Here is a 26,842-nt window from a genome sequence, read left to right as displayed (position 1 = left end):
AGGCATTCTACCAGTCCTTTCCTGTCTTTTGACCATTCCTTTTGACAAGGGCTTGGTTTGTACCACAGTTGTGCTAAGTGCCAGTGTAACATGCAGTGATTCAGTTCTACAAAATTGTGTCTTTCCTATGTATTACTAGTGTACATATATTTATAGATATTTATGCTAACTGGAATTCACGCACACCACTGGGCACTGGTGATTCTAAGCCATGTGACTATTCTGTTGGCCAGGAATAGGCAGGGTATACATATAATAAAATAAAATAAAATGATGGAGTAGAAGTACCAAAATCCACACCAAATGCTAGCTGGATTTGAAACTAGGATCAGCAACCCTTTTGGCCAATGTGAGGTAAAAAAAATTCCTTACAGAAGATGTAATTCTGCGCAGATGCTAGAGGTTACCTCACAGGCATCTCAGTTGAGGATTAATGACTCTCAGCTGGAATTCAGGTAAAGAAGGCAGTGTGGCATTTGAGAGAGCAGCTGCAAACGTGGTATTGCTCTCTCCAGGATCTGACATTTTCAAATTAAAACAAAGTATTTTAAAAGTTGAAAAGCCACAGGACTATTTTTCACTGATCAAGCAAAAAGTCTGTCAAGAGCCATTAAGACTCCTTTTTGTTTTCACTAACTGACAAAGTACACTGGAGAAAGAAAGGTAGGGTGATAAGATTTACCACTTTGTGCAGTCTAACATCATCATCTTTCAGTTTCCTCTTCAAAGACTATCAAGAAGAGCACAGATCACTTGCCCTGCTTCCTGCCCCATCCTTCAGCCAACAAAAATAGCTGCCCTCGCTGCATGCCCCCAGGATGATATCTGAAAACTGCCCTGAGGGAAGAAGAGTGGCCAAGGAAACCCTCTCAGGCACCATTTTTTAGGGGAGCCGTGTCTTGTTTTTAAGAAATGCCCAGACAAAAACCTGCTTGGGAAAAAAAAAACCTGTACCTACAAGCAGTTTAGGTTTCTGCTTTGCAACTGTCAAAACCCAAGACCCCTACTAGAAATCCCTGTTTAGCAGCCACCATCTCTCCTGTGTTCCACATGAAGCTGTCTTATGCTACATCTGTCATGGTTAGTACTACTGACTACCTGGAAATGGCACCCCAGGTTCCTTCACATCACCTACTTGTGGATTCTTTAAACTGAAGATGCTATGGATTGAGCCCGAGACCTTCTGCATGAAACGCAGATGCTCTTCCACTGAACTACAGCTTCTGTAATCCAAGGTGTTGGTCAATAGTCCCTACTGGTAATGAAAACACACTCTGCATATGACTCTTTCCTTGTATAGCTAATTTCAATATTCTTGGGCTAAGCTCTGACATTGAAAAGAGGGCCAGGTTAAAGTCTGGGGAGGCATAGCCCGACTCACACAGTCTCTGTGCTACTGAACAGCCTTTAATAATAACTGTATGTCAGAGGTGAAGCTACCAGGGGGAGGGGGCGTGCGCGTTGCACCGGGCGCACGCCTGGAGGGTGCAAAAAAATCAGGTTCATTTGTGGGGGTTTTGTATTTTTAGTGTTTTTTCTGTTTTTGGCCTGCAGGGGGCACAGCTTTTAGGCTAGCAGCACCAAAATTTCAAGGAGTTTTTTGGAGACTCTCCTGATGATATCATCCAAGTTAGGTGAGGTTTGGTTCAAAGTTATGGACTCCTAAAGGGCGTGCCCCCATCCCCCATTGTTTCCAATGGGAGTTAATAGCAGATGGGGCTACACTTTTGAGGGTCCATAACTTTGGACCCTCTGAACCAAACTTCACCAAATCTGGGTGGTGTCATCAGGAGTGTCTCCTAAAGATACTCTGAAATGTTGGTGCTGCTAGCTTAACAATTGCACTCCTGACAGCAGGCATCCCCCAAATTTCCCCAGATTCTCCTTTTAAATCCACCCCCTTTGGCATGGATTTAAAGGGAGAATCTGAGGTCCTCAGTTTAACCTGGAGAATCCACACCAAAACAGCATCACTTTCAATGTAGTTTTAACTGGGGACCCCAGATTCTCCCTTGAAGATGGATTTAAAAGGAGAATCTGGGCTCCCTAGCACAGGCTCCTGGCACAGACAGAACTTTCTAATACAAAGCAGAATCAAAACTACTAATACAACCGTAACGCAAGTGACAGACACAATGAACTTACAGGGAGTATATAAGGCATAGCCTAGTCTAATATATAAGCAACTAACTAATAAGCATAATACTGAGTGGTACAAAGATGTGTAAACTCATGCAAAAGTAGGAAAATAATGAAGCCTAAAATCTAATTCTGAGGTGACACAACAAGGCCACCCAGGGAGTTTCAATAGTGAGCATTTGAGCCAAGGTCTCCCAGAAACAAGTCTGACACTCTTAACCACTATACCACACTAGGTCTCCAAGAGCAGAAGGCTGAAAGCATTTCACTTTTCTTACTGATTTTACATGGAAGGTGTATTGATACATGCTTTGTATTAAAGAGGTACGTCATCCTCCCACCTAGTGATCATATTCCTTTATGCTTTCCCTCATGAGGCAAATACTAACTTGGGCAAAGGGGACAATTGAAATCCAGAAACAGCAGTTAAGTCTCCCCCCTCCAATGTTATCACCCTGATTTTGTTCAACCCCTTCTCCACAACAGAGTTTAATTTTAAAAAATAAAAAGGAGATCTTGATCATGGCTCTTAAATATGGTTTAAGTTTAGCCTTTTCATGGCATTTGTCCTCTCAGCAACATAAAATCTCATTATCAAATATGGGAGAAAACACTTTCCTGGTCTATTTCAGAAAGAACAGGTTGGTGGAGTGAAAATAATCTATCTAAATCCCCCCCCCCCTTGCAACTGATAGCCTAATAGTGACAAAAGTTGGCTTAAAGGCTAAACAAGTTCCTAATTCTATCTGCTCCTACAGAACTGCTGCCACAGTTGGTGTTTTCTGAAAGTGAGAAGCTGTAAAATGATTTCGCTGTCACAGAAACACTGGCACTATCAGAAGAGAAACAAAGAACTTGTGTAGATGCCCCAAGCAGGATGGCCTCATTCTAGCATCTTAAGCTGAGAATCCCAGAGGAGTATTAATCTTTAATAGCAGAAAAGGAACAGGCCCTCCAAACAAAAAGTATCTGCCAACCTTATTTTGCTTCCAGAAAGTAGTGTGTGGGAGGAAAAGGGAGAAGAAGGGTGTGGCGACAGGCCAATTTGAAAAGAAAAATCAGTCCCTGAAACGCAGAGAAAAGATTCCTTCCACTGCCATGGAAATGTAGCCATCTGGGAGAAGGCAGGTTACAGGTCACACTGTTCCAGCAACAGTCTAACCCCCTAAGATTTTGTAGGTGTGGGGGATGAGCTGTCTTGATGTAAGCAGTGATAATTCTACAGTTTGCTTATTACTCGATGAATTGGCCTATGAAAATTAGTAACAACATCTTTTCCTCCTTTAGCTACAATCCATGTATGTCACAGGGTTCATATCAATGGGCTAAAACCCTACTGTACTGCAAAGATTAGGGCAGATGGGGGACCCTCTGGGACTGCACCAGTGGGTTTTCCTGCAATATGCAGCTAAGCATAAACCAGTAGATAATGCGGTCTATAACACATCCTAACACCAACAGAAACATTTTCTTGAGTTCTTCAAGACAGAAGTTACTCACTGAATCTTTTCTGGGTGTCTTTTATCAAACCGAAGGAACTGCTAGGCTAAGCTGTCTTTTATATTAACCCGCCCCCACTCAGATTGTCCCTCTTTCTGGCTTCTCCCTGCTCCCTATTATTGTTTGCCTTGTTTTAAAGTGTGTTATGTCCCATGTTCATACACTTCACAAACTAATCCACAGAGAGAGAGAGCATTTCTTCAAAAAGAAAGGGAAGGACTCCCATTTTTTTTTAGTTTTACCATCTTTGGATGCTGTCAGCGGGATTTTTAAAGCTTTCCTTTTGCTTTTGAGAAAGGGGTGATTAGGAGCAAGTATTCCAAGTTATATAAGCATGTATATTTCATTTAAACCAATAAGAAAACAATGAAAATGAAGTACTGTATCAAGAGCTATTGGCCCAGGCAGAAAGATGCTGCCACAGATTCCCACCTCACATGTAAAAGCTTGAGTGCTTTTAGGATACATATTCATGATTCCAGTTTGGGTGCTATGAAAAGTAATAACCTCTGCAAAGAGCTCCAATTTTGAGAGGTTTTGTCGTGTGTAGTATTTAAGAGCAGGTGGACTCTAATCTGGAGAACCAGGTTTGATTCCCCACTCCTGCACACGAGCAGTGGACTCTTATCTGGTGAACTGGATTTGCCTCCGCTCTCCTGCATTCCTGCTGGGCGACCCTGGGCTAGTCACACCTAACTCAGAACACCTACCTCACAAGGCATTTGTTGTGGGTGATGAAGAGAAAGCAGTTTGTAAGCCGCCTTGAGTCTCCTTACAGGAGAGAAAGGCAGGGCATAAATCCAAACTCTTCTTGTAAAACTTTGCTCAGTTGCTGCTGCCCTCTGCTGGTCATTAGTCTGTATATTTATTCATAGTCCACTTTAGAGAGACTCAATGCAGATTACATAGCATAATAAATGCAACCATACAAAATTGCAGCAACCTGGATAAAGGCATGAAGTATTAAACGATGGTATTATGTAAGCATAAGGACAAAGCAGCGAGTGGAATACTTTTTTTTTGCCATCAAATCACAGATAATTTATGGAGACCATGTAGGGTTTTCAAGCCAAGAGACTTGGAGATGGTTTGCCATTACCATTGCCTGCTTTCACCTCTCAGCCCTGGCATTCCTTGGAGGTCTTTCATCGAAACATTAGCCAAGATCAGGGTTGAGAGAGTGTGTGATTGGTCCAAGGTCACCCAACAAGCTTCCATGGCAAGAGGGTCTGACACTTTAACCACTATTCAATAGTGGCTCATAAGATGGATCATAATAAAACAAAAAGATCGGCATGTTGTACAAAGTGGTATAATTCAGTCCTGCCTCCTTTTATTATATTATTTTATTATATTATTATAAGTCAGAGCTTTTATTTATATTTAGTCTTCTTCTCCATCCATTTAGTCGTGTCCAACTCTGGGATACTCTGTAAACCAGTCCCCTCCATGCTTCCGTTTGCCACAACTTTTCAATTGGTTGGCGTTCATGCCCATGTCCCTCTTAATAGTTTCCAGCCGAGTCATTAGCCTACCCCATCTCCGTTTAGTCTTATTACCCTTTATTAAAATGTTGCATTCTAGACTTGTTACCGTTCTTTATACAGGTAACCTTGAGGACAGTTCTGCTTTACAAACTTTGTAAAAAGTCATGCGTGAGAGCCTTCCCTGACCACCTCAGGCAGGCCATTTCACCAGGAACAATGCACATGCGCAGAGGGCAGCTGCTGATCTTGCCCATTTGTAGGGTGGCGCACACACAAGCCCCTGCATTTCGCATCTTAAAATGGGTATTCTACCACCAACATTGTGCTGTTATATGCCTGATGTTAGCCTGAATACTTTAATGTGCAAACTATTCCCCTTAGTAAAACTCTCACGATTTCCCCATACTCTACTTGGGGTCTCAACATCCAGGGAAAAACAAGAATGGAGTAGTGACTGTACTTGCTCATTTGTTAGCAGGGGAAATAAAGAAATTTGGACTTACCCGAGGTTTCTTGCATTCAGCAGTGCTAGAACAGGGGCAGTTTTGGCTGATACTTCCTCCTGATTTGCAGACAAGGTCACACAGCATGAAGTGAAGGGGACAGTTCCCAGACCACACCCCGTGCCAGAAAAAGGTCCCAGATACCACTGGTCATGTCAAAAACCACTAACTATACAAAGCCAGTGCAAAACCACAAAGGGACAATGTGAACTATCATCTATCAACCGACAGGCTCTTCCCGGTGTAGTCTGCAATAATTGATTTCTTGTGTATAAAACTATGAGGCTGGAGATGTCCCGGTTCGTTGATCAAATCCAGGGGCAAATCGGGTGTTTGAATTGAAATGAGGAGAGGCTGCAGAGTTTGGGACTCTTTAGTTTGGAGAGGAGACGTCTGAGGGGGGATATGATTGTAGTCTATAAAATTATGCATGGGGTAGAAAATGTTGACAAATTTTTCTCTTTCTCACAATACTAGAACCAGGGGGCATTCATTGAAAATGCTGCAGGGAAGAATTAGGACTAATAAAAGGAAACACTTCTTCACACAACGTGTGATTGGTGTTTGGAATATGCTGCCACAGGAGGTGGTTATGGCCACTAACCTGGATAACTTTAAAAGGGGCTTGGACAGATTTATGGAGGAGAAGTCGATCTATGGCTACCAATCTTGATCCTCCTTGATCTGAGATTGCAAATGCCTTAGCAGACCAGGTGCTCAGGAGCAGCAGCAGCAGAAGGCCATTGCTTTCACATCCTGCATGTGAGCTCCCAAAGGCACCTGGTGGGCCACTGCGAGAAGCAGGATGCTGGACTAGATGGACTCTGGTCTGATCCAGCAGGCTAGTTCTTATGTTCTTATGATTGACTACCTTTTCTTATTTAACATTTTTAGTGTCAATATCAATTTATCAATATGGTTTTTAATTTTTTTTATCAAAAGATATGCGAGAGCAGGGAGGCCATGGACAATATAAATTATATGGCAGGGAAGTAGTTGGCAACAGGGAGGAGGGCAAAAGGGGAGCATGCAAAGCAGCACGAAGGAGTAGGAGGGTATAACCAGGCAGGCTGGCTGCAGGCGGAGGGAAGAGGCCGGGGCAAATCTGTCCTACTCTGGCAGTGAAACAGAAATTAAAATCATGCTATAAATGGATTTGTTTGCTGTGGAGAGAGTGGGACGTGAAAGCAGGAGTAGAGGAATACGTCTGTACAAGCAATCTTGCCACAGTGGACCTTTACCTCCACCACGCAGCAAACATTATCGGCCAGTTAGTACTTCTTCATACTACACAATTATCTTGAGAAATTCACTGCTACAAGATGACACAAACTTGGATGGCTTTGAAAGGGAATTAGACACATTCGCAGATCTCAAATCTACCTATGGCTGTCAGCCATGATGTCGAAATGGAACCCACGGTCAAGTGCAGCGTCTCTTTGAACAAAAGTTGTAGCAGGACCACAATGGAAGGCTCTGTGAATACCACACTTGTGGGCTTCTAAGAGCCACCTGGTTGGCCACTGGGGCAAAAGGGATACTAGACCACACCTATGGTTTAATACCCAAACATCAATTATGATCTCAGAATAAAACCTAAATCGCTTACTACTGCATCAGAATACTGTGGAATTCTAGTTTTCCTTTAGCACCATAACATCTGGAAAACACAGATTGTATGGGGTGAGTTTTAGATATTCATCACTTCAGCCAAAACACAAATTTGCAGGAAGCTTCATTAATGAGAACATCAGACCTTGAGTACTATTTGTCTTTATTAGCCAACAGTTACACAATCAACCCCAGGACAGGATGCACAACTGGAACATACACTGTCACCAGCAACATCATCTTACAGCAAAGTATCCATATACCTTATTTTATTGGGATAAATAGACACTTTTTCACATCATATATATATAAATTACATTATATACATAAAAACAATATAGGGATAAACTAAAGGACAACAGAACCATAAATAAACAAGTTGTATAAAAAGGCATGTGAGGGATGCAGCTTGCACGGACAGGGGCGTGGAGAGAATAGACAGAAATGCCAAAAATATGCGGAAACTCAGCCCTGGTGGAGTTGGAAGTCCTGCCTACACTAAGGTTGCCTGTGTCATTCCACAAGCTCGATCCTGTTCTCAGAGACTTTTTTCTCGCATTTAACTTTGATCTCAATTGCAATGCCCCACCTTGGCTGCAGCATTCGCTCCTGCTTGTCAGCATAAATGGCTCACTTGGCTTTAAATCTATGGAACTGTGAGATGACCACAGAATTCCATGAGATCAATGGGAGAGGTGTTCAGAGACACGTTACCTTGTTTGGAAACTTAGAAAGTTAACAATGCAAGTTAATTGCTTGTTTCAAAAATCTTCAAGGTGGAGAAGTTTTCAAGGGTGGGCAAATAGAATGCCAGGCACTCACAACCTACACAAGGTCTGTGCCAATCCCTGACTGCTGCTACTGTAAACAGATCAGAAGGATCTGCTTTGGGGGCACAGATCCAGATAAATCTCCCTGTGCTGGAGGTACCTTTCGTTGAGGTAGTTTCAGTCACCCTTCTCATTTGGTGCAACCATTACTAAGGAAAGCAGCCAGTGGGAATTGCTCTTAGTTAACAAAGGAACAGGATTTCAGCCTAGCAAGTGTGCACTATACTGAACTGCCTTGCATTTACCAAGGAACAGCTTTTGCCATGGAAGGTAACAGTTTACGGAAGAAGAATCCAAGATTATCTATATCAGAATGCAATGAAACTCAAGGAGCCAAACCCATTTGTCAGCCAGTGCTTCTAATTAGCCAAGAGAAAGCTCGCTTTCACTGTGAGCTTCTGAGGACAGAACAAGGCAGGAGTTATAAATGGAATGTTTTACACATACACCCACACATGGGTAAAAAGAACTTTCATTCAAGAAAATACACTTCTTCTTTGTTCCAAAAAATGCAAGACTACTGAGAAAAGGCATAGACTTCACTTCATCATAGACTTCACCATACAAAGGAAGATGACATTTTATTACGGTATTAGATTCATGCTCATTCCATGAATGGAATTTTAAATTTGATATCATAAGATAGGCATTCCTTATCAGCGTGATTTTGGACAACATTCCTGCAATTCTATAACTGCTGCAACATATAAAAATCCAGTCCACACGCGTGCCAGTTTTCTGTGCATTTCAGGATGTAGGGCATTTATTTGAATTGAACATTATTGGCTGAAGGCTTGCAGAGGAAAATTTAATTGTGAGTCCCATTTCCACAACAATGTCCAGCTGTATTTACAAGGGACAGGCAGCAGTACACAGAACAAGATCAGGGTCTAATGCAATATGCACATTTATGGCATTCTCAAAAGAAAAAAATGTTCCCAAGATTAGACTTCAGTTGATACTTTTGTTGTCGAAAACAGCGGAATTACTATTGATTGGGGGGGTGGGGTGGGAGGGCAGAACTGAGACACCCAGCAAGGATACAGAAAGAGAAATAGCTGGGTGGTGGGAGGCAAAAAGGGTTTATGGAACAGACTCCATGAAATATAGAATCTATTTTTAAAAAACTGTTCTCTCAACAAAAGGTACAGCTGCAACCACATTATTTTCTCCCTATACATATAAAACCATCTTTAAATATCTTTAACTGTCACAGCTTCCCCCAAATCATCCTGGAAAATGGCAACAGGGTTATCCCCACTTAAGATGGTAATGCAAGGCATGCTCCACGTCTGTCTTTGACAGCTGTGCACGAAACACGCTTACATGGAACAAAATGTCACTGAAATGAATACGCGAGAAAATTCCCAGTATATTTTTAGTTAGTCCATATTTTGCCTTTTCCTTTCCGTTATACATGAGGCAACACATAGGAAAAAGGCTCAGTCCCTAGCCTAGTTATAGCTCTGCAGATCAACAGGAGACACACACAAAGTGAGGGGTAAGAGGAAGGAGATTTTAAAAAACCTAATTATTATCCCTATAGCTTGTAAAACCACAAAACATTGCTATAAAACCCCCAAATTGCATAAAAACTGTGATACATTTCTCCAGGAGAGTTAGGATAACTCCGAGAAACAAAAAAATCTATAGAAAGACTGATTTTTAAAAAATAATAACCCGGGGAGGACCAGAAAAGGTTATCATAGCTAGATCCAATCTGGGCCTGCTAAAAACATTGGATTTAACCTTCATATTCTCCAAATGCTGGGAAAAGATTTAGGACACATCTTTACAGCCTCCACAGCACATACTTCCATACATGTCCAGGTCACAAACTGTTTTGGAAAAGGAAAGAAAAGGCAGCATCCTGAACCCAACCCCTCCTGAAATGGGAAAGGGGTGCTTCTCTATTCTAAAGTGCTACAGGCTCTTTATGTCAGTAAGAAAAAGCACTCTTCAATACAGCCATCCCATTGTACCTGGAGGACTTCACTAGCCACAAAAAGGTAGCTTATTCCAAGATCCTACCATGTCTAGCATAGTGAAATTTCCATATTCCAAACCTCCTAGAACAGTGTTCAAAAAAGAAAAGGGGATATAAAGAGGAGGGGATCCAGTTCCATGGGAAGCTTCAATATGCCCCTCTTTCTACCAGGGTTAAGAGGCAGCAATGGCTGTCCCCCCACTCAGCTTCACAATCATCTGCTGACAGTCATTGCAGGAACGTTTGTCCCCAACCTTCTCCAGAGTACGGGCCGCTTCCGCCAGTAGAACAGCTCGCTGGCCTGGGGATGACAGAAAGGAGAGGGGCAGGTGGCGACAGGCCAAGAGAATTGCTGTTGCTCGCTCTCTCTGACCAGGAAGAGCATCCAGTTGACCTAGTTGCGAAAAGAAGAGAAGTTAGAATAAAGTCCCAACATCAATGTTATTCCAATATATGGGTAAGGGTAAATGTTTCATGGTTGTTTAACAAAATGCAAAATCTGCAAACTGCTGTATGATGCAATGAAGTTGAATGCCAGAAATACAACCAACACATCTACTCAAGCTCTAGGCAACAATTTATTCTGCAGGCTAGGATGTCCCAAGCTGAGACCTGGCCAGCATCCCAGACTTAGCTAAAGCCTTGTCCTGATAACAGTGATGACACTTCCTCAGGTGACCAAAGCCAAATCTCTTCATTCTAAGCTTCCTTTTCTGTAAAATTAGCAACCTCACACGGGAAGGACCCTGGTAGGGGAGATGGGCAGCTGAGTCAGGCCCTGGATGCTGAAGCAGGGGAGCCAGTGCCCTTGCTGGGGCCCTGGGTTGGCAACTGAGCAGCAACAGTTAAGAGTCCAGCTACAAGGGAGAGATGGTTCCTCCTCAGATATGGAAAGGTTGACTGCTTCTGTCTTTATACTTGGCAGACACCTGGAGAAGCTACTGATGTTCCAAGGGACACTGGGGACAGCCAGAAGTGCACTGAGAGGGATGTGCTGAAATGGTTTACAGGATTTTCCACTGGGAACAATAGGAGATGCTAGAATGCCCAGTGGACATATTGGTGGTCAGAAATGCCAACAACTTACATGGATTCCATTGCAATACATTAGTGCTCACGAAAGTTACAATGAATGCAAAATGGATTTTGAATGACAGTCTTTGAGAACAGAGAGATTTAACAGAGAGTAGAATGACAATCATGTCAGTCCCAAACTACTTTTGCCCCTTTGATAAGGCTATTGAGGGATCTGAAGGTAGTGCTGGGTGCCACTACATATTAGCCCATCCCAGTGGACCCCTCTTTTGTTCCACTACTGGCAAGGGTGGTTGGGCTGCTGGGAAGTGTGCCCACCAGAGGGAGGAAGACAGCTGTCACTGGACAGACTCTCCTTGTCGTGTCCCCATGCATCTTTGAAGGTGACGGCAGCCTTTGCATAGCTTCAGCCGAGGGCCTGCTTGGAGTTTCCGCGGGAGAGAGATTACTGGGGCTGTCCAATTCTGTTAGCTGCTCAGGGACTGACAGCAAGGCCCAGTCCCTTTGGCGGGGGGTGGGTGGGGTATGCCACAGAGACAGAAACTTGATCCCTGGCCCTTCCTGCCACTCAGCTGTGACATGCACAGAAGCAGGTCCCTCCCACCACCAGCCCCACTGTTTCTGCCTGTTCTCTCTGTAATGGGCCTGTCATCACAACACAATATCCAGATGGGACCCTGTGGTGCAGTCACAACTTCCAAAAACCAAGCAACATGCTCTTTTTCCTGCTGGCCGCTCACTAATGAATCCCTTCAGGGAGCAGACTAGAGCTGCTATGGTTACACCAGCAACTAGCCACAGCCAGCCATCAGCTCTCAAGGCTGCCTTGTAAATGTTCTAGCTCAAAGTTGACAAAACTCAGCAAGATTTTCACTGCAAAACTGAAATTCTCAAGCTTCCTAGGTCTCAGCAGCTACATGAAAGTAAATCAAGAAAGCTGACAGCCGTTGCAAAGCAAAACCATTTCTACTATGCTTCAGATCACAATCTCCCTCCAGAAGTGCAGTTTTCGCTTACCTCCAGCTTCACTTTCCCCCCATCATGCAGTTTAGAGGGACAGCCCTTGCAGAGAGCTGTGCACACAAAGCAATACAGCTGGCCTTGGCTTTTAAAACACAGTTTCCAGGGCTGGTGGTTGGGCAAGAAGGAAAAGAACTTACTGACCTTGCTTGCTGCTCTGGGGGGTTCGGCGCCTGAGACTGTGCTCCAGCAGTTGATGAGTGCGTGTGGGGCTGGCCCCTGCCATCAAGCGCACAGTGGCTTCATGCAGGAACACCTGGAAGGAAGGGGTACACATAAGGCAACTCATGGCCTCAACATTTCAACAGTCTTACATCACACCTTTGTATTGCTGTGGATTTGGATACACGCTTTAGGCTTGCAGCAGTTACTGCTGTTCTACTTGATTTAGCTATTCCTTCTTCCTGTCAACAATCCTATACTGATGTGCACAGAGTAAGGAGTATGGAGGTTGTGCCCTTTAAAAAGGACACACCACACAACTATTCCTGACTAGGAGAGAAGCAGTCACACTCCACCCCAGAACCATTTTTTCATGGTCTTTTTCATGTACTGGTGGTGGCGTAGTTAAGAGTCATGATCAGGAAGATTCCAGTCCAAATCTCTCCCCTCCACGTGGAATCAGGCAAATCACTGTTTTCTCAATCCCTCCTTTTGCCTACAATATGTTGATAATACAGCTGTCGCATTGCAGAGTTATATTTATTTATTTATTTATTTATTTATTGGACTTATAGGCCGCCTCACCCCCGAAGGGCTCAAGGCGGCTCACAATATGGCTGTTCTCCAAGACAGCAAATCAATACAAAAATATAACTTAAAACCATTAAAAACTTAAGCAGCAATTACTAGGAATAAATACAAATTAAAACAACAGAAGTTGTTAAAAACAGGCACCCGATCTAAAGGCCAAAAGGGGAGGGGGTAGGCAGGGCCCGAGATGGAATCAGGGCCCAACCAAGATGGAAAAACAGGTAGCCTCAGTGGGGGGCGGTAGAATTAAGATTAGAGAGACTTATAAGGAGGATGCTGGAAGTCAAACAGCACTATAAATGCGACTTCAAGATCCAAACAAACAGAAAATACTTAAATCCTGCTGGTTAAGAAAGAGCGTTTTCTCCCTCTCTCATATTAGAACTCAAGAGTACCCAATAAAGTTACAGAGAAACAGATTTTGGACAGACAAAAAGGAATACTTTACTCAATGAGTGATTACACTGAGTTCACTGCCAGTGGAGGCAGTGGTGGCCACAAACACATATTGCTTTAAAAAGGGGGTTAGACAGATTCATGGGGGGTTAAGTGACCAACCAGGGTAACTAAAGGAAGTCTCCATCTACAGAGGCAGCTGACAGCTGGATACCAGTGAAAAATATGCTGGACTAGATAGACTACTGGTATGATCCAGAAAGCTCTACTTATGCTTCTTATGTTCTAAAGCCAAAGCCTACAACAGTTAGGTGTGGAATTCAGGTCAAAACCAGTCTACATAGCTAATATTAAAAGGATGGGCCTGGTCTATCTAATTATTATCTCCTGGTCTCCTTTGAGTTTTTACTTCTGTTATATGAACTGAACACATATTTAAGATACATGTCACTTTAATCCAAAATTTATACATACACACAAAATTAAATACACAGCCAAGTGAACTGCTCTATTGCTAATCTTTTTTAAAACTTCTGGCATGTTTTATTGATTTGGATTGATAACAGTTACTTCATATAATCTGAAAAGGCCTACCTTCTACCTGAGCTGTTATTCCACTTCCGAATGAGGACGTGTCAAGAAGTCAGCCACAGTATATAGCTATTACAAACACTCTGATAAAGATTCTACGCAAAACAATTCTTAGGACATTTGTTCCTTCGACTTAAAATGGAATGCCAGAACTGGAGGGATAGCTACAGCTTCTAGTTCCCTGAGAAACTGTAGCCTTACGACATGCTTCCTCAGATGCATTCAGTAAAAAAGGCATGGGTTTTACCTTCCGATAAGCAGGTCTAAAACCATGGGCCAGCTTTCGCAGGCTGCCAAGATCACGCTGGAATCCAGTAAGCTCAGAAGCAGAAGCATGATAGGTTTCTCCCACAGCCTGGCTGGTGTTCATCTGTTTCTGCCACAGAGTGGTACGAAGAGACAGGAGCAGGTCACAGGTCAGCAGCTGGATCATCTACAAAAAGATAACCCCAATCAGTGACAAGGGTAAGGATGCCAACCTCCAAGTGGAGCGTGGCAACTTCCCAGGACTACAACCGAGCTCCAGGTGACAGAGATCAGTTCTCCTGAGGAAAATGGCTGCTTCTGAGGATCAACTCTATGGCATCATGCCCTGCTGAGATCCCCGCTGCTTCCCAAACCCTGCTCTTCTTAGGCTGTATCCCCAAAGTCTCCAGGTGTTTCCCAAGCAGGAGTTGGCAACCCTAGATAAGGGCAATGAAATTATCCGTTGCCACCAGTACCAGGGTACAGCAACATGCAGTAGTCGAATACTTCTCTGAGCTACCCACAAGCATTGAATTAATCATTCACCTTTTTACAAAGCCATTTGAGGCTGCTGAAAATTAGCAGGTTGACAGTTTTGTTACCAAATCTACTTTTCTCTCAGAAGGCAGAGATTTGACGCAGACAGAACACTTAGGTATTTGTCTAAAGGCAGCAGTTACATGGCAAAATCAGTAAGAAATTGTCAGATGATGAACTGAGTACTTGGATCAGGATGCTGCAGTAAAGAGGACGAGGAACTGGGGGAGGTCGTCTCCCTCCTCCCTCTTGTGTTCAAACAGCTCAGTTTGCATATACAAGGAGACCAGTTCAATGTGGCTCAACAGTATAATAAAACTATAAACATTAAAGTATAAAAGTCACGATTACAAAACAGCTATTAAAAGCTGACATAAAAACCATCCTCGGGCTAGAAGAAGACCACAAAAAGCAGCCTAGAAAGATGGAACCTGTTTCATTGTCCCAAGTCCCTCAGTAAATTACGGGGCATTCTGAAAGTGGAAAAGGGAAATTGTGCTTCAGAGCAATCATGTTCACTAACTGGGCCATCTCTGCATTGCACAAATTGATCAGTGACAGGAGTCCCAACGCTACTGACTGGAAAACTCAAAGAGACATCAGCCTCTCAGCACAGATCATCATAACAGGCCCACTCCCAAGTTTTCCAAGAATACCAAAGAAGTCTGTGTTGATTTTCCCACCATTTCTCAGCTGAACATAGTCAAGCTTGACATTTCTGCCGCATCCCATATCTTAATAAGCCATAACTTAAGTCACAGTGTCTTTTTATAAGCATTATTTTAGTCACTATAACATTTTTTTAGCAATGGTAAGCATACGTACAAGTTCCTAACAGTTGTTATTAATATGTTTTTACGTAACCAATCAGCACTACTAGTGGATCAAAAGATACTCAATAATCAGTACATAAAATTGCAAAAGACTTTCCAAAAATACTTCTCAGTGATTTCAGTTAATATTTGTACAAGGAGATAAAGATGTTCTGTAATAAAGATTAATTTCCAGGCTGTCAGAGATTGTAACTTTGAAGATTCTTTCCTCTTTACCCCTGAAATTAATTCCAGAAGATTCATCATATCTTCATATTACCTAATAAATTAAGCCCTGCATAACTTTTGTGGGAACAGGCCAGAATGTGTATAAATTTGTATTTGATTAAGTTATAGAACCAAGGATTTGCAAAGAATCAAAATGGAGCTTCTGTATAGTGACCAGCAAGCCTGCATGTTTGCAAAAGGTCAAAAAGCCATGTTACCAGCTTGCTAGCAGAGATGCAGGCAACTACAGATAACATCTTTGACATCTTGGCACTGAGGGCCTACGTGACAGAAGACAAATGAATTTTATTATTTGGTTTTTGGGTTAGAAATGAATGTGATTAGTTAAAGGCAAAAGTGTTCTTCTATATCAGGGGTAGGGAACCTGCGGCTCTCCAGATGTTCAGGAACTACAATTCCCATCAGCCTCTGTCAGCATGGCCAATTGGCCATGCTGGTAGGGGCTGATGGGAATTGTAGTTCCTGAACATCTGGAGAGCCGCAGGTTCCCTACCCCTGTTCTATATAGTTAAATGAACACAAATGATAAATAAGTGATTCACATTTACTTGTATTAGCATTTGATCATAATTCTATTGTCTTAGAATCATTGTATAATTGTTAGAATCATGTTTTAACATTTCATGCTGGTAAAGAGAAGTTTATGATCTAAAAGTATGTAGAGTCAGAATGCTGCATAGCTTAAGCCTGCACTGCCTAAGGCATCTCTCTCTGGGAGCCAAACTAAGCAAACGGGTTTTTCTTGAAGACAACAAGCTAGCTTTTATGGCAGTCCTTTGCATATGGGTAGAGGGCATGCGCTAACAGCTGGCAGTGTTTGAATTACAGAAAGAAGCGAATACGTAGGAATATAGGCTGTCTTGATGTGACCAGTTCTAAGCCAATGGGGTTTGAACATTCATGAATTATAATACGTGGAACAAAAGGGGAGGACTGTGTGACGTCTTTGCATCTACAAAAACTAAGGTCTTCCTATACTGGCGGTGCCTCTCCCTTGGGAGAGGTCACCTTCTGTAACGTTCTAAATTCCGTGACTCTCAATTGAGAGCACAAGGGCGTGCCTCTCCGTCGGGAGAGGTCACCTTCTGTAACTTATCTGTATTCTGTAAACTGTTCTATATTCTGCTAAGTAAAACTGTCTGTTTGTTTTCTAATATCAGAAGTCTTTTGCTTTTATTTCTAACTTAGTTTTTCTTAAAACTAATCTTGCTGTGTAGGACCAGAGACGCGGATCTGGCCCCACACTTTCTAGCTAAAAAGTAATTACCAGGTGATTTGTGTGAATTTAGTCTTATTCTCCAAGAATATATGAACATTTCACTCAAATGAGGCTTTATATTAACTGGGAACTGAAGAATGAGGGGAGAACATCAACAAACCCCACTAAATGGGGAAGGTGGGAGATACAGCCCCAGTTTGCTTTTAATACTGTTTGGCCTCTTTGACAGAGTACAAAACAGCAGAAGTTCAATGTGTTTAAGTGACTTCAAGAATACATTTTAAAGCAAAATATTAGCTTGGGGGTAGGGAGAACTGCCACAGAATACATAACTGTGATGAGAATTCATTCTCAGAACAAAAACACACCATAAGACGGGGTGTCCAACTCTGGCACTTCAGAAGTTCATGGACTACAATTCCCATCTGGCCATGCCAGCAGGGGCTGATAGGAATTGTAGTCTGTGAACATCTGAAGCACCAGAGTTGGACACCCCTGCCATAAGATATCAATAGGCACAAGAATATGAACTTAAAGTGCCCTCTGGTGGTAGAAAAGTGTTTTATTATTATGTCAAACCACAGAAAGAAATTCAATCAACTCAACTGGCTCACTTCAAACCACAACTAATAAGCAAACTAAGGAGCCACAATGGACTTCTTTGCTTTCTCCCTGACATACTTGGTTTGCCTTACTTCTGTATGTGAGCATAAACTCTCTGCTCTCTGCCTGCCACACACTGCTGCCTGGATTTTGCAAGTTAATCTGTGAGGGGCTGGTGGATGAATAAATCCTGCCTTTGCAAAGATTAACTGGACTAAATGGCCTTCTGAGTCGTTCCAATTTTAACTTTAATTAAAGGTCTACACCACTAAATTCCAGACTGCATCATTTAAATGCAGGCAAGTCCAGGAGATCCCATCTGTGCTGCAGAGGTGAGGTGAGCCTCTGCATTGCACTGCGGAAACATTGCACGAGTACCAGCAGAACATGCAATGCAACTACAATGCACTACAGCCACCCCCCAACAGTGATGAGAGATATTAATGTTAAATCTCATATTCAGAGAACTTGGAAAGCCCACGCTTCATGTTACTTTGTGATGCTAAGGCACGGAAGGTCAGTGGTGGGATTCAACAAGTTTGCACCACTTCAGTAGAACCGGTTGTTAAAATGGTGCTTGTAATCAACCAGTTGTTAAATTATTTGAATCTCACCACCGTAACTGGTTGTTAAATTACTTGAATCCCACCACTGGTTAAAGTGCAGGGATATAACACTACTGCTGTCCCCCACAGCAGACCTGACATGGCATCTTGTGTTGGAACAACTCACCCAGGAGGCATTGTCAACAGAACAGGAAAAGGAACAGCGAGAATAAGAAAAAATGAGCAAAGCTAAAGCAAGAGAAAAGGATGCATTTCTTAAGCACTGCCTCTGGAAAGGGAACATTGCAATCTCAGGTGCATGTAAGGGGAGCAAGAGAAGAAATCTTGCCCTTCTCCAGCTGTCATTTTTGGGAAATGAGGGCATGCCCCAAGAGGCAAGAGGCCCTGTGCCCAAATGACTAAATGTCTACCCACTAATGTTGGATACACTAAGACAGAGAAAGACATAAATGCTGGACAGCAAATGGCTCTTACATTGTTGAGACCTGTGCTTGAGACTCCACTGCTCATGTTAAGACTGTTCCAAAGATTAGTGCTGGCCCTTTCACAGTGGCCAAAGGAGCTCTGCTGCCCATCTGCCTTACTCGACAAGGAGGCGTTCATGGCTTTGCACACATGAAAGACGGCTTTCACAAGGGCACTCCTAGGAAGAAAGGGGGAAGAAGCACAACCAGGAAGAAGATCAGCATCTTCAAGCACTGGGGCTATGAACAGCAATGCTTTTAAAGAGACAGAATGCCTTTCACTTCTTTACTATATCAGGACTCCCACCAACAAGGACTTAAAATACTCTCAAAGAACCCACAGCAGTGACTTCATCTCCAACTCTCTCCTCAACAGCTCCACTATGCCCCCTACACCCAGGGAGAGGCATCTATTTGGTAAGGGTGGAAAGAGAAAAGTCTGAAAGAACGAACAAGTCACTGCAACTCCACAACTCCCACCCGAATACAAAGTCATTTCATGCTTGATGTGGCAGTAATGGAATGACGGAATGCTACAATGAATCCAAACTGTTCAGATGTTTTGTTTTATACCCACATTTAAAATGTAACATGTGAAGCAGTTCAGAGCATACTGCCAATAGTAGTTAAATAGTTATCAAGATCACCCAGCAGGCTTCATGTGGAAGAGTAGGGAACCAAACCTGGTTCTACAGATTAGAGTTCACTGCTCTTAACCACTATACCCCACAGGCTCTAAAATCACAAGGGCACCAGTCTCCAATATACTCCAGTGGAAAATGGCAGGACATAAGGGAACCTATCTCTTAAGAACACATAACGTGCATTGGCAAGCATTAATTGAGGACAAGACCATTGAATCCATCCCCCCAAGGAGTGTTATCAAGTGTTTTACCATCACACAGCACTGGAAAAACTCCTGTTTTGTCTGCAAACTTGTGACAGGCCTGCATTTGGAGCCACGGAAGGAAGTGGCATCAAATGAATCTACCCCACATGATTATGACCTGCTATAAATAGGTGCCAGGCTCAAAGAACTCTGTTTTTGTGTGTCCTTTGCCATTCAGATCTGGAAAGGCAAAGTTGTAAATACAAAAAAAAGAAGTCCACAAACTCAGTCATCTCTAGACATTTAGGAATGCGCTCCACATTGGTGAACTGTGATCTCACAGCAACATCATCACCCTTCAGCCAGCTGATTGTCATAGTGATGGCTGATGACCACCACCTGCAGACCACATCAGGCCCTAGGAACACAAAGACAAAAACAAGGCAGACTTAGGGATCAACTATTCGTTTCAGGAGGAACTTACATTCCAATACCATTCATTTTAAATGAAAAGCAGCTTCAGGGACAGGAATTTAGATGGAAGTCGAGGTGAAAGGAAGTGATTTGATTTTTTCTTTCCTCTAAATGCCCAGCAAGCCACCCACCCACCCCCCTTTGTAAAGCTCCACATGGATTTGATACCCCCAGAGATGGGCACTTGGAAATGATGAGTTGGAAAAGGAGTAAGCAGACACTTATCTTCCCCTTCCTCAAAACTCTTCTTCAAAATGAACACTGAAGCAAACAGAACTGGTGGCTCAGATACACACACTTGCATGGGATGTGTAGTTTGCCCAGCAGACATAAACAATACGCTCAGTTAAGCAAAAGCTGAAGGAACAAATGATAATGTGCGAGCGTGTAACGCAGTAATTTTCAACTATTCTGTTTTATTCAGCTGTTTCCAGAAGCAGAGATAGCAAGGAAGTTTCCTGATAATAAGATCCTTACAAAAAGATCAGAAATGTGCAAGTAAGTGTCTGGCTCCGGCACATCTATTCTTGCACAGACTTGAGTCTTTGGAAGGTCAACAGATTGATTTGGAAGAGCAAGCAAAGCAAAGAGGCCTAGCAGCTGAAGCAACTATATAATAACACCACCGTGTGCTGATCATCTCTCACAAAGCTCCCTAATTGTGATAAGGAAGAGATGAAAGGTCTGTCAAGAGGACAAAAGCAATTGTGAAGAAAAAGGAAATGAAACAACTCTTCAGAGCCTGCATGTAAGAGAGCAGGATGTGCTGGGCTGAAGGCAACTCCAAATCAACCTCTTTGCTTTGACGAGGTTATCTTGGAACACATTAGCAGATTTCATCCTCAAGAGCAAGGCAACAAAGGAAAGCATCGGTTGAAGCCCAGGCTGGCTGATGGTAAAGGTGGAAACAAGAATCTTGACCAAGAAACTTTTATCCTGTTTCCATAGTGGAGAAGGGACAGACAACACTAAGGCCCCTTCCGCACATGCAGAATACTGCACTTTCAATCCACTTTCACAATTTGCAAGTGGATTTTGCTATTTCGCACAGTAAAATCCAGCTGCAAAGTGCATTGAAAGTGGATTAAAAGTGCATTATTCTGCATGTGTGGAAGGGGCCAAACTAAGGCTACTCACTGGCTCAGGCCTGGGAACAGAGTTCACAAGGTTCTTCAAACTTTTGGTTCGATTGCCATCTCTCACAGAACATTCTGTTAAGACCTTGGGCTTTTCTGTACTTCTTAATGTCATAATGTACTGTGTTCGGGTTTTTCCATGTATGTTTTGCTCCCTAGTGACCACTTTGATATTTTACCACAGTACCACAGTAGCTCAGTGCACTAATTGCTCAGAAACAAACCAGTGATACAGCAATTAAATATCAAAGCAACCATTAGAGGGAGCAAAATATGTACACACACAAAAATGTAGCATGGGCACACAAGTGATGAAATAACATGTGTGGGAAAGCCTCATCAGTTGACAAGTGGTTAGAGCATTCTTTAAGATTTAGTCCAAAAAGACAGTCCCATTTACAGCCTGTCTCTACAGAGAAATTAACATCTACTGACATACCACTAGCTAAAGGGTCTAATTCCCCCTAAAGGTCTCCACCTGACTGTTTCTCAGACTTAATCATGTATGTACTAATAACATGGTCCACACTGAAATGTGACAAGACACTCTATGTCCCAAAAGACAAACACAGACCCTCTGCAGTCTGTCACTGGATATCACGCCTGTCCACCTCATACCACTTTTTTACACTTTGGGGAGAACTCTTAAAGAGCTCTTTCTAGCAAGAACTGTGATGATTATAATAGCACATAACAAGTACTGCAGCAATATTAACAAGCAGGCACCACAACATATTCCTTGCACCTTAAACTCCTGCTAAAGTTTTAATATTTGCCATATTGCAAGCCTAAGAAGCAAGATCATGGGAAAATTTTATTTTTTATAAATACTGACATTGGAAGGATGAAATTTTATAGTTAATTAAATCTTGTTTGATGAACTTTTAATAAACAGTGACATCACAAAATGAACATGCTTGAAATTGCATTTTAATGATACAGTTTAATTTTGTTATATTGAATTTTAACAAAAAGAAATGTAATATAAGCAGTGACACCATAACCCCATTGCAACTATTTAATCTCCAGGATGAAACAAAGGATGCAGTATTAATCTAAGACACTTACCTGGGGCAGACCTCAATACAGAGTTTCCTGTGAAAGGCAGTGTACCGCTTCCCAAAGAGTCCATGAAGGAGCCAAGTAACTTCAGGTATTCCAAAGCATTAGCAAATTCACTGCAAGCACAATCAGAAGACAAACATCTGCTAGTAAAGCCAATGCCACACGCTCTGCAGCTTATCAGTTTAGTACAGGTAACAGGTCTAAAGATTTCAGCAAGCCCTTTTCTTACAGTACTTTTAAAATAACCATAACAACCACATTAAAGTTCTGGTGGATGAAATGTCCTTTAACATGGAAACCTCACCCATCCAGCTCCATGCTAGTATTTCCCTAACTCCTTTTCCTCCAACGGAATTAACTGGTGGACTTTGCTGCTCACAGTAGTCCTGGTAATTGATACAAATCATTAATACTTCAAAATGTACTTGCTTAGAACGTTATCCGCAAGTCAATTTTAAATTGCACATGGAAAGTGCTCTAGAACATATACAAGCAGTACTGCAGATGGATATGACCCTGGTGCCTCCGCATTGCCACTAATGGCATCAAGAACAGGGGTGTTCCACAACATGCTGCTTCTCACTGAAGAAATGGAATCTATACCACAATTTTCCTCTGTTGCTGGGCCCACAGAAACCAGCAGTGCAGACAAAAATTACTGTCCAGAACCTCCAGTTCACTCCTGAGAACAGTGCCAGCTGGACAGGTCAGAATCTTACCAGGGCTCCTCATCATCTTGGCCTGCCGGCCCATTGGGAACAGGCGGCTTCACAAGGGATTCAACAGCTTTCTCCAGCAGGTTCTCACAGAACGCTTGGTGTACCTGGGCAATTGGATCCGCTGCAGATGACAGAAAAAACAGCTTCTTTTTCTTTTCTTTTTTAACATCCCCAAAAATAAAGCAGAGATAACAGTAGAAGGGAGCAGGATCTAAAGGCAAGACCTTGTCTCAGGAAACTCACATCAGGACATTTCAAATGACTTTGGAGGATGTAAATGGTAAGGCACATGGCAAGGTCTCAGTTTCAACAGTTTTCAAAGTTGACTGCACAGAATGTGCACGTAAGTAGGAGGGCTGCATAATATACATCAAAGATCTTCAAAGAGAAGATCCAGGATGATGCATCCACAAACCATCTCTGGCTCTCACCTGAATTCCTCTGTGCACAATACAGACTCTCCTTGGCAGCCGCTTTCACTGTCCAGCTCCTCTCTACAAAAAACTTTTGTCCCAATGGATGACACAGCCAGCGGAGGGAGTCAGGGATGGCACTGCGCTCAGAACTGCACAAGCTCTGAGCCTGACTTAGGAAATAACTCTGGGAAGAAAGCAATGGCCATGATAAAAATGCTGCTGTGGAAAGTCATTTCAGTGTGTCATTCAGAGCCAACAGTAATAATTGGTAAAACTATTTTAGTAATAATTGGTAAAACTAGAGATACTTCTATTTATACGCAGTACCAAAAGTTTAGTTAAATACACCATAGTATTTATTTTACCCAATTCTGCTAGGATGTGCTAAGAGATTAACTCACCGCCAAGAAACCCAGCTTGCCACCACAGCGGGTCTTCAGGCCAACTGCAGCAGTCAGGTGGATCTCTGCCAATGTGCTCGGTGGAATCTTCTCCTCAGCACATTCAGCCAGATTAACAGCACAGAGTGCCATGTGCAGTCCTGAGTAGGCGGAGCTGGATGGAAGCTTACCTGAGCCAGAAGAGCAAAGAAGGAAAAATCAGTCATCTCCTTACTATTACTACCTGTATTGCGCCCAGGCTCTTGCTGTGCAATTCACGATGACGTGCTATACAAAACCTGGATTCAGAGCCACAAACCAGTTTCTGAACTTATTGTGGCAAGAAGTTTCCAAGATCTGCATATCAGGCACTCTCATTCAGACCTGGTGAGAAATTAAGCTCCATCTCACTGCACATGTATCGAAATAGACAGAAGAGCACTCTGCAGGTTTCAGTATTTTAAGATATCAACTGAAGACAAAGTAAACAGGCAATCTGAGGCCACTTAACACCAAAAGTGCCCCCCAGCAGCTCCTTTTCCCAAGTCTCCTTCTACCCTCCTCCCTTACCTGTGATATGGAGCTGATGGAGCTTATGATATGCTAGAGCTGCATCACGTGCACTTGTTTTGGCTTCATCCTCAAAACCCACAGGAGCCTCCGTTGTTCGCCTCTGCCGTGACGTCCTTTTCAACAACCACCGCACCAATCCTAGCTTTTGGAGACTGTAGCGGATCACATTCCAGGACAAGCCACAGGCCAAATCTAAACGAGAGGCAGGCAGTGCCCGGCCTAGGGCAGACAGGCACATCTGCAAATTTGATGCAGCTGCAGCAAAGTCACCCTAAAGGAGGGAGAAAACCCCCCAGAAAAGTTGAAGGTTCAATTGAGATAACCATCTTCGTCAAGTTAATAAAATATCTGCACAAAGATGAAGGTAAATTTAAAAAACTGGTAGGACCTGCCCATTCTGACAAGATCATTTTTGCTGCAGAAACCAACAATATCCCAAGAACACTGCAAGCTAATTTTGTTTTGAAGATCTGGAGTAGAGGCCAATTCCAAATGACAGGTTCCAATCATGTTAAAAGAGATTCTACATTTATTAGAAAAAAGGGCTGTCCAACAAAAAGGAGATCCAAGAAACAATGTTTCATAAAAGAGGAGCATGTTGCACATTCATAGTATTACTCAATTCAAGAAGATTGTTAGGCTTTCTGGAGGGAGGAAGGGTGACCAAAGAACTATACTGAAGAGGAACTGATGCCTTCTTCACTGACGCAGCCAATCTGATTTCCAAGATCCATTACTAATTATTCCAGCAGTAGCATAACTAGGTATGGTACCACTGCATGGCAGCTCTCAAAGCATATCCAGCATTATGGGGACCTCTAGAACGTATTTGCATGGTTGTGTCTAATGCCATTCCGGAAGATTAACTGTGCAGAGATTAAGATGTTGCCATCAGAAGTACAGAGCTGCCTTACCTTGGCCAAGTCCAAGTCTGCCTGTTTCCGATGTCTCCAAAAGGTCACAGAGGAACGGGAGTGTAGCCGGGTCACTGGCTCTCCATGCACTAGCAATTTTATGAACACACTTAGGACAATTACACCATTCACAAGCCACAGAATCAGAGTAGGCATCATCCAGCCAAACCAGCCACCAGAACCTAATGCACAGGGGAGAAGTGGAGATGCCAAGAGAAGTGCAAATCAGAGGACAAACTAGACAAATGACACTCAGTGCCAGATGAAGATGGACAAGAGGGAAAGAAGATGACCCCAACATCACCACACTTAAAGCAAACAAGTGGATAGCAACTAACAACCCTCTCCCTCATATCATATCACCTTTAAACCCAGAGCCCAAAAGTGCCTACCACTGTTAAATAATTATTGTGGATTTCATGTATTTTTGTCAGCTTTGAGTATTTTTCCCCTACCTTCTCAGGAAGGGCAACTATCATGCTCCAGCAAGGCTCAATTGATCCCAGAGATTCAAAGGACTCTTCAAACATACGGTGGCAACACAGCATTGCACTCTCAGCTGGCAGCAAAGGATCTGCAGACTTAGGACCAAGTCACAACCAGGGACCTTCAAAAGCTCCTCAGCCTCATGGCACTGGGCCAGCAGCAGGAAGTCTAGCTTGCTCTCCCCACAAGCCCTGCAGACCACCCTGCAGGGCAGGAGGAATAGTGCATGCTTGGCAGTCCTACACCACCCCAGCCTCAACAGCAGAGGTATGCTTGCAGGAGAAGCGCTGACATGACTGCCAGGTGCAGGCCATCGCCAGCGGCTTGAACAATGTCCTGTTAAAAGAAACTGGGAGGCGCATGAAAGCAACAAGTCTGTTTGCTGCTGCCCTAGCCACATTTGCATATAGCGTCTACTTTGTTCTGATCTTGCCCTGGACTGCTGGATTTGTGTCAGTTGTGTGAACCTTTTGGATTTGACGCTTGTGAGAACTATCAGTGCTGACCTTGGGACAGGGCTTTGACTACCTAGTTATTGTTAGTTTGTGTGTGTGTCACAGCAACAAACATACAACGCATCCTCATTTAGAAGGAAACATACAAAAGTAGGTAACATTAAGATTGAACACTATTAAGTGAGAATGTTGATAAAGAAGTTGCCTGTGTGCAACATAACACTATGATGGCGGTCCTCAGATGAATAGTTTTTTGCTCAGATTGCCGAAGATCCACTAAAATCAGCTTACTAAATAGCCAAACTATTCTAATAGGAACTCAATTTTTTAGCTCCTCTGAATTACAGAAGTGTTAAAAGAAAACTGACTTTTAAGGACACTATAATAAAGCTCATAACAGATTAAAAGCCCTAACAGAAGTCATGACAAAGATCTAATTACTGCGGCACTCAGCCTTCTCAACACCCCACTGAAAATATAAAGTGTCATGCCCCCACCCTAATGTTTCTTTCATTGATACTCCTAAGATATTTTCCACTGTTGTGTTTAATTTTTAAAGCACACCCAACACTTAACGCAAGCAACACTGAAATTAACACAAATCCAGGCAAGTACACCAACACACTTCTGACAGTACCTGAACCTATTGTCAATATGCTTCTCCCAGAGCCGTGACGTACAGAACTGTCAGAGTCAGCTGTCCTTTGGCCTTCTAGGAGAGATGTTAGAGGATTGAAGGATAAGCAGAGGAAGGTGAGAGCACAAAGTAGCATTCGTGAACGGTCAACCATTCCAAGGGCAACAGCAGGAGAGTCAGGTTCGTCTTTAACCTAAATGGTTAGAATGA

At 42.9% G+C, this 26,842-nt stretch overlaps 1 protein-coding gene across 1 annotated transcript in view; it reads right to left on the bottom strand.

Annotated features, from left to right (window-relative positions):
• Positions 1 to 7,386: 7,386 nt before the first annotated feature.
• The window catches only part of SREBF2 (sterol regulatory element binding transcription factor 2), a 32,982-nt gene continuing 13,526 nt past the window's right edge, over positions 7,387 to 26,842 (bottom strand). The window contains exons 8-19 of the mRNA XM_048499784.1: positions 26,633 to 26,825; positions 25,055 to 25,236; positions 24,138 to 24,411; positions 23,589 to 23,758; positions 23,203 to 23,371; positions 22,772 to 22,892; positions 22,056 to 22,165; positions 19,663 to 19,795; positions 18,559 to 18,727; positions 14,100 to 14,285; positions 12,257 to 12,368; positions 7,387 to 10,451 (exon numbers count right to left, since the gene is read on the bottom strand). Of these exons, the coding sequence (XP_048355741.1) occupies positions 10,231 to 10,451; positions 12,257 to 12,368; positions 14,100 to 14,285; positions 18,559 to 18,727; positions 19,663 to 19,795; positions 22,056 to 22,165; positions 22,772 to 22,892; positions 23,203 to 23,371; positions 23,589 to 23,758; positions 24,138 to 24,411; positions 25,055 to 25,236; positions 26,633 to 26,825 (2,040 nt within the window). The 3' untranslated portion in view covers positions 7,387 to 10,230. The remainder of the gene's footprint in view (positions 10,452 to 12,256; positions 12,369 to 14,099; positions 14,286 to 18,558; positions 18,728 to 19,662; positions 19,796 to 22,055; positions 22,166 to 22,771; positions 22,893 to 23,202; positions 23,372 to 23,588; positions 23,759 to 24,137; positions 24,412 to 25,054; positions 25,237 to 26,632; positions 26,826 to 26,842) is intronic.

This window comes from Sphaerodactylus townsendi, linkage group LG06 (assembly GCF_021028975.2).
Source record: "Sphaerodactylus townsendi isolate TG3544 linkage group LG06, MPM_Stown_v2.3, whole genome shotgun sequence".
NCBI lineage: Eukaryota > Metazoa > Chordata > Lepidosauria > Squamata > Sphaerodactylidae > Sphaerodactylus > Sphaerodactylus townsendi.
The sequence above is the reverse complement of the archived record's forward strand: the minus strand, read 5'-3'. Positions and strand labels throughout refer to the sequence as shown.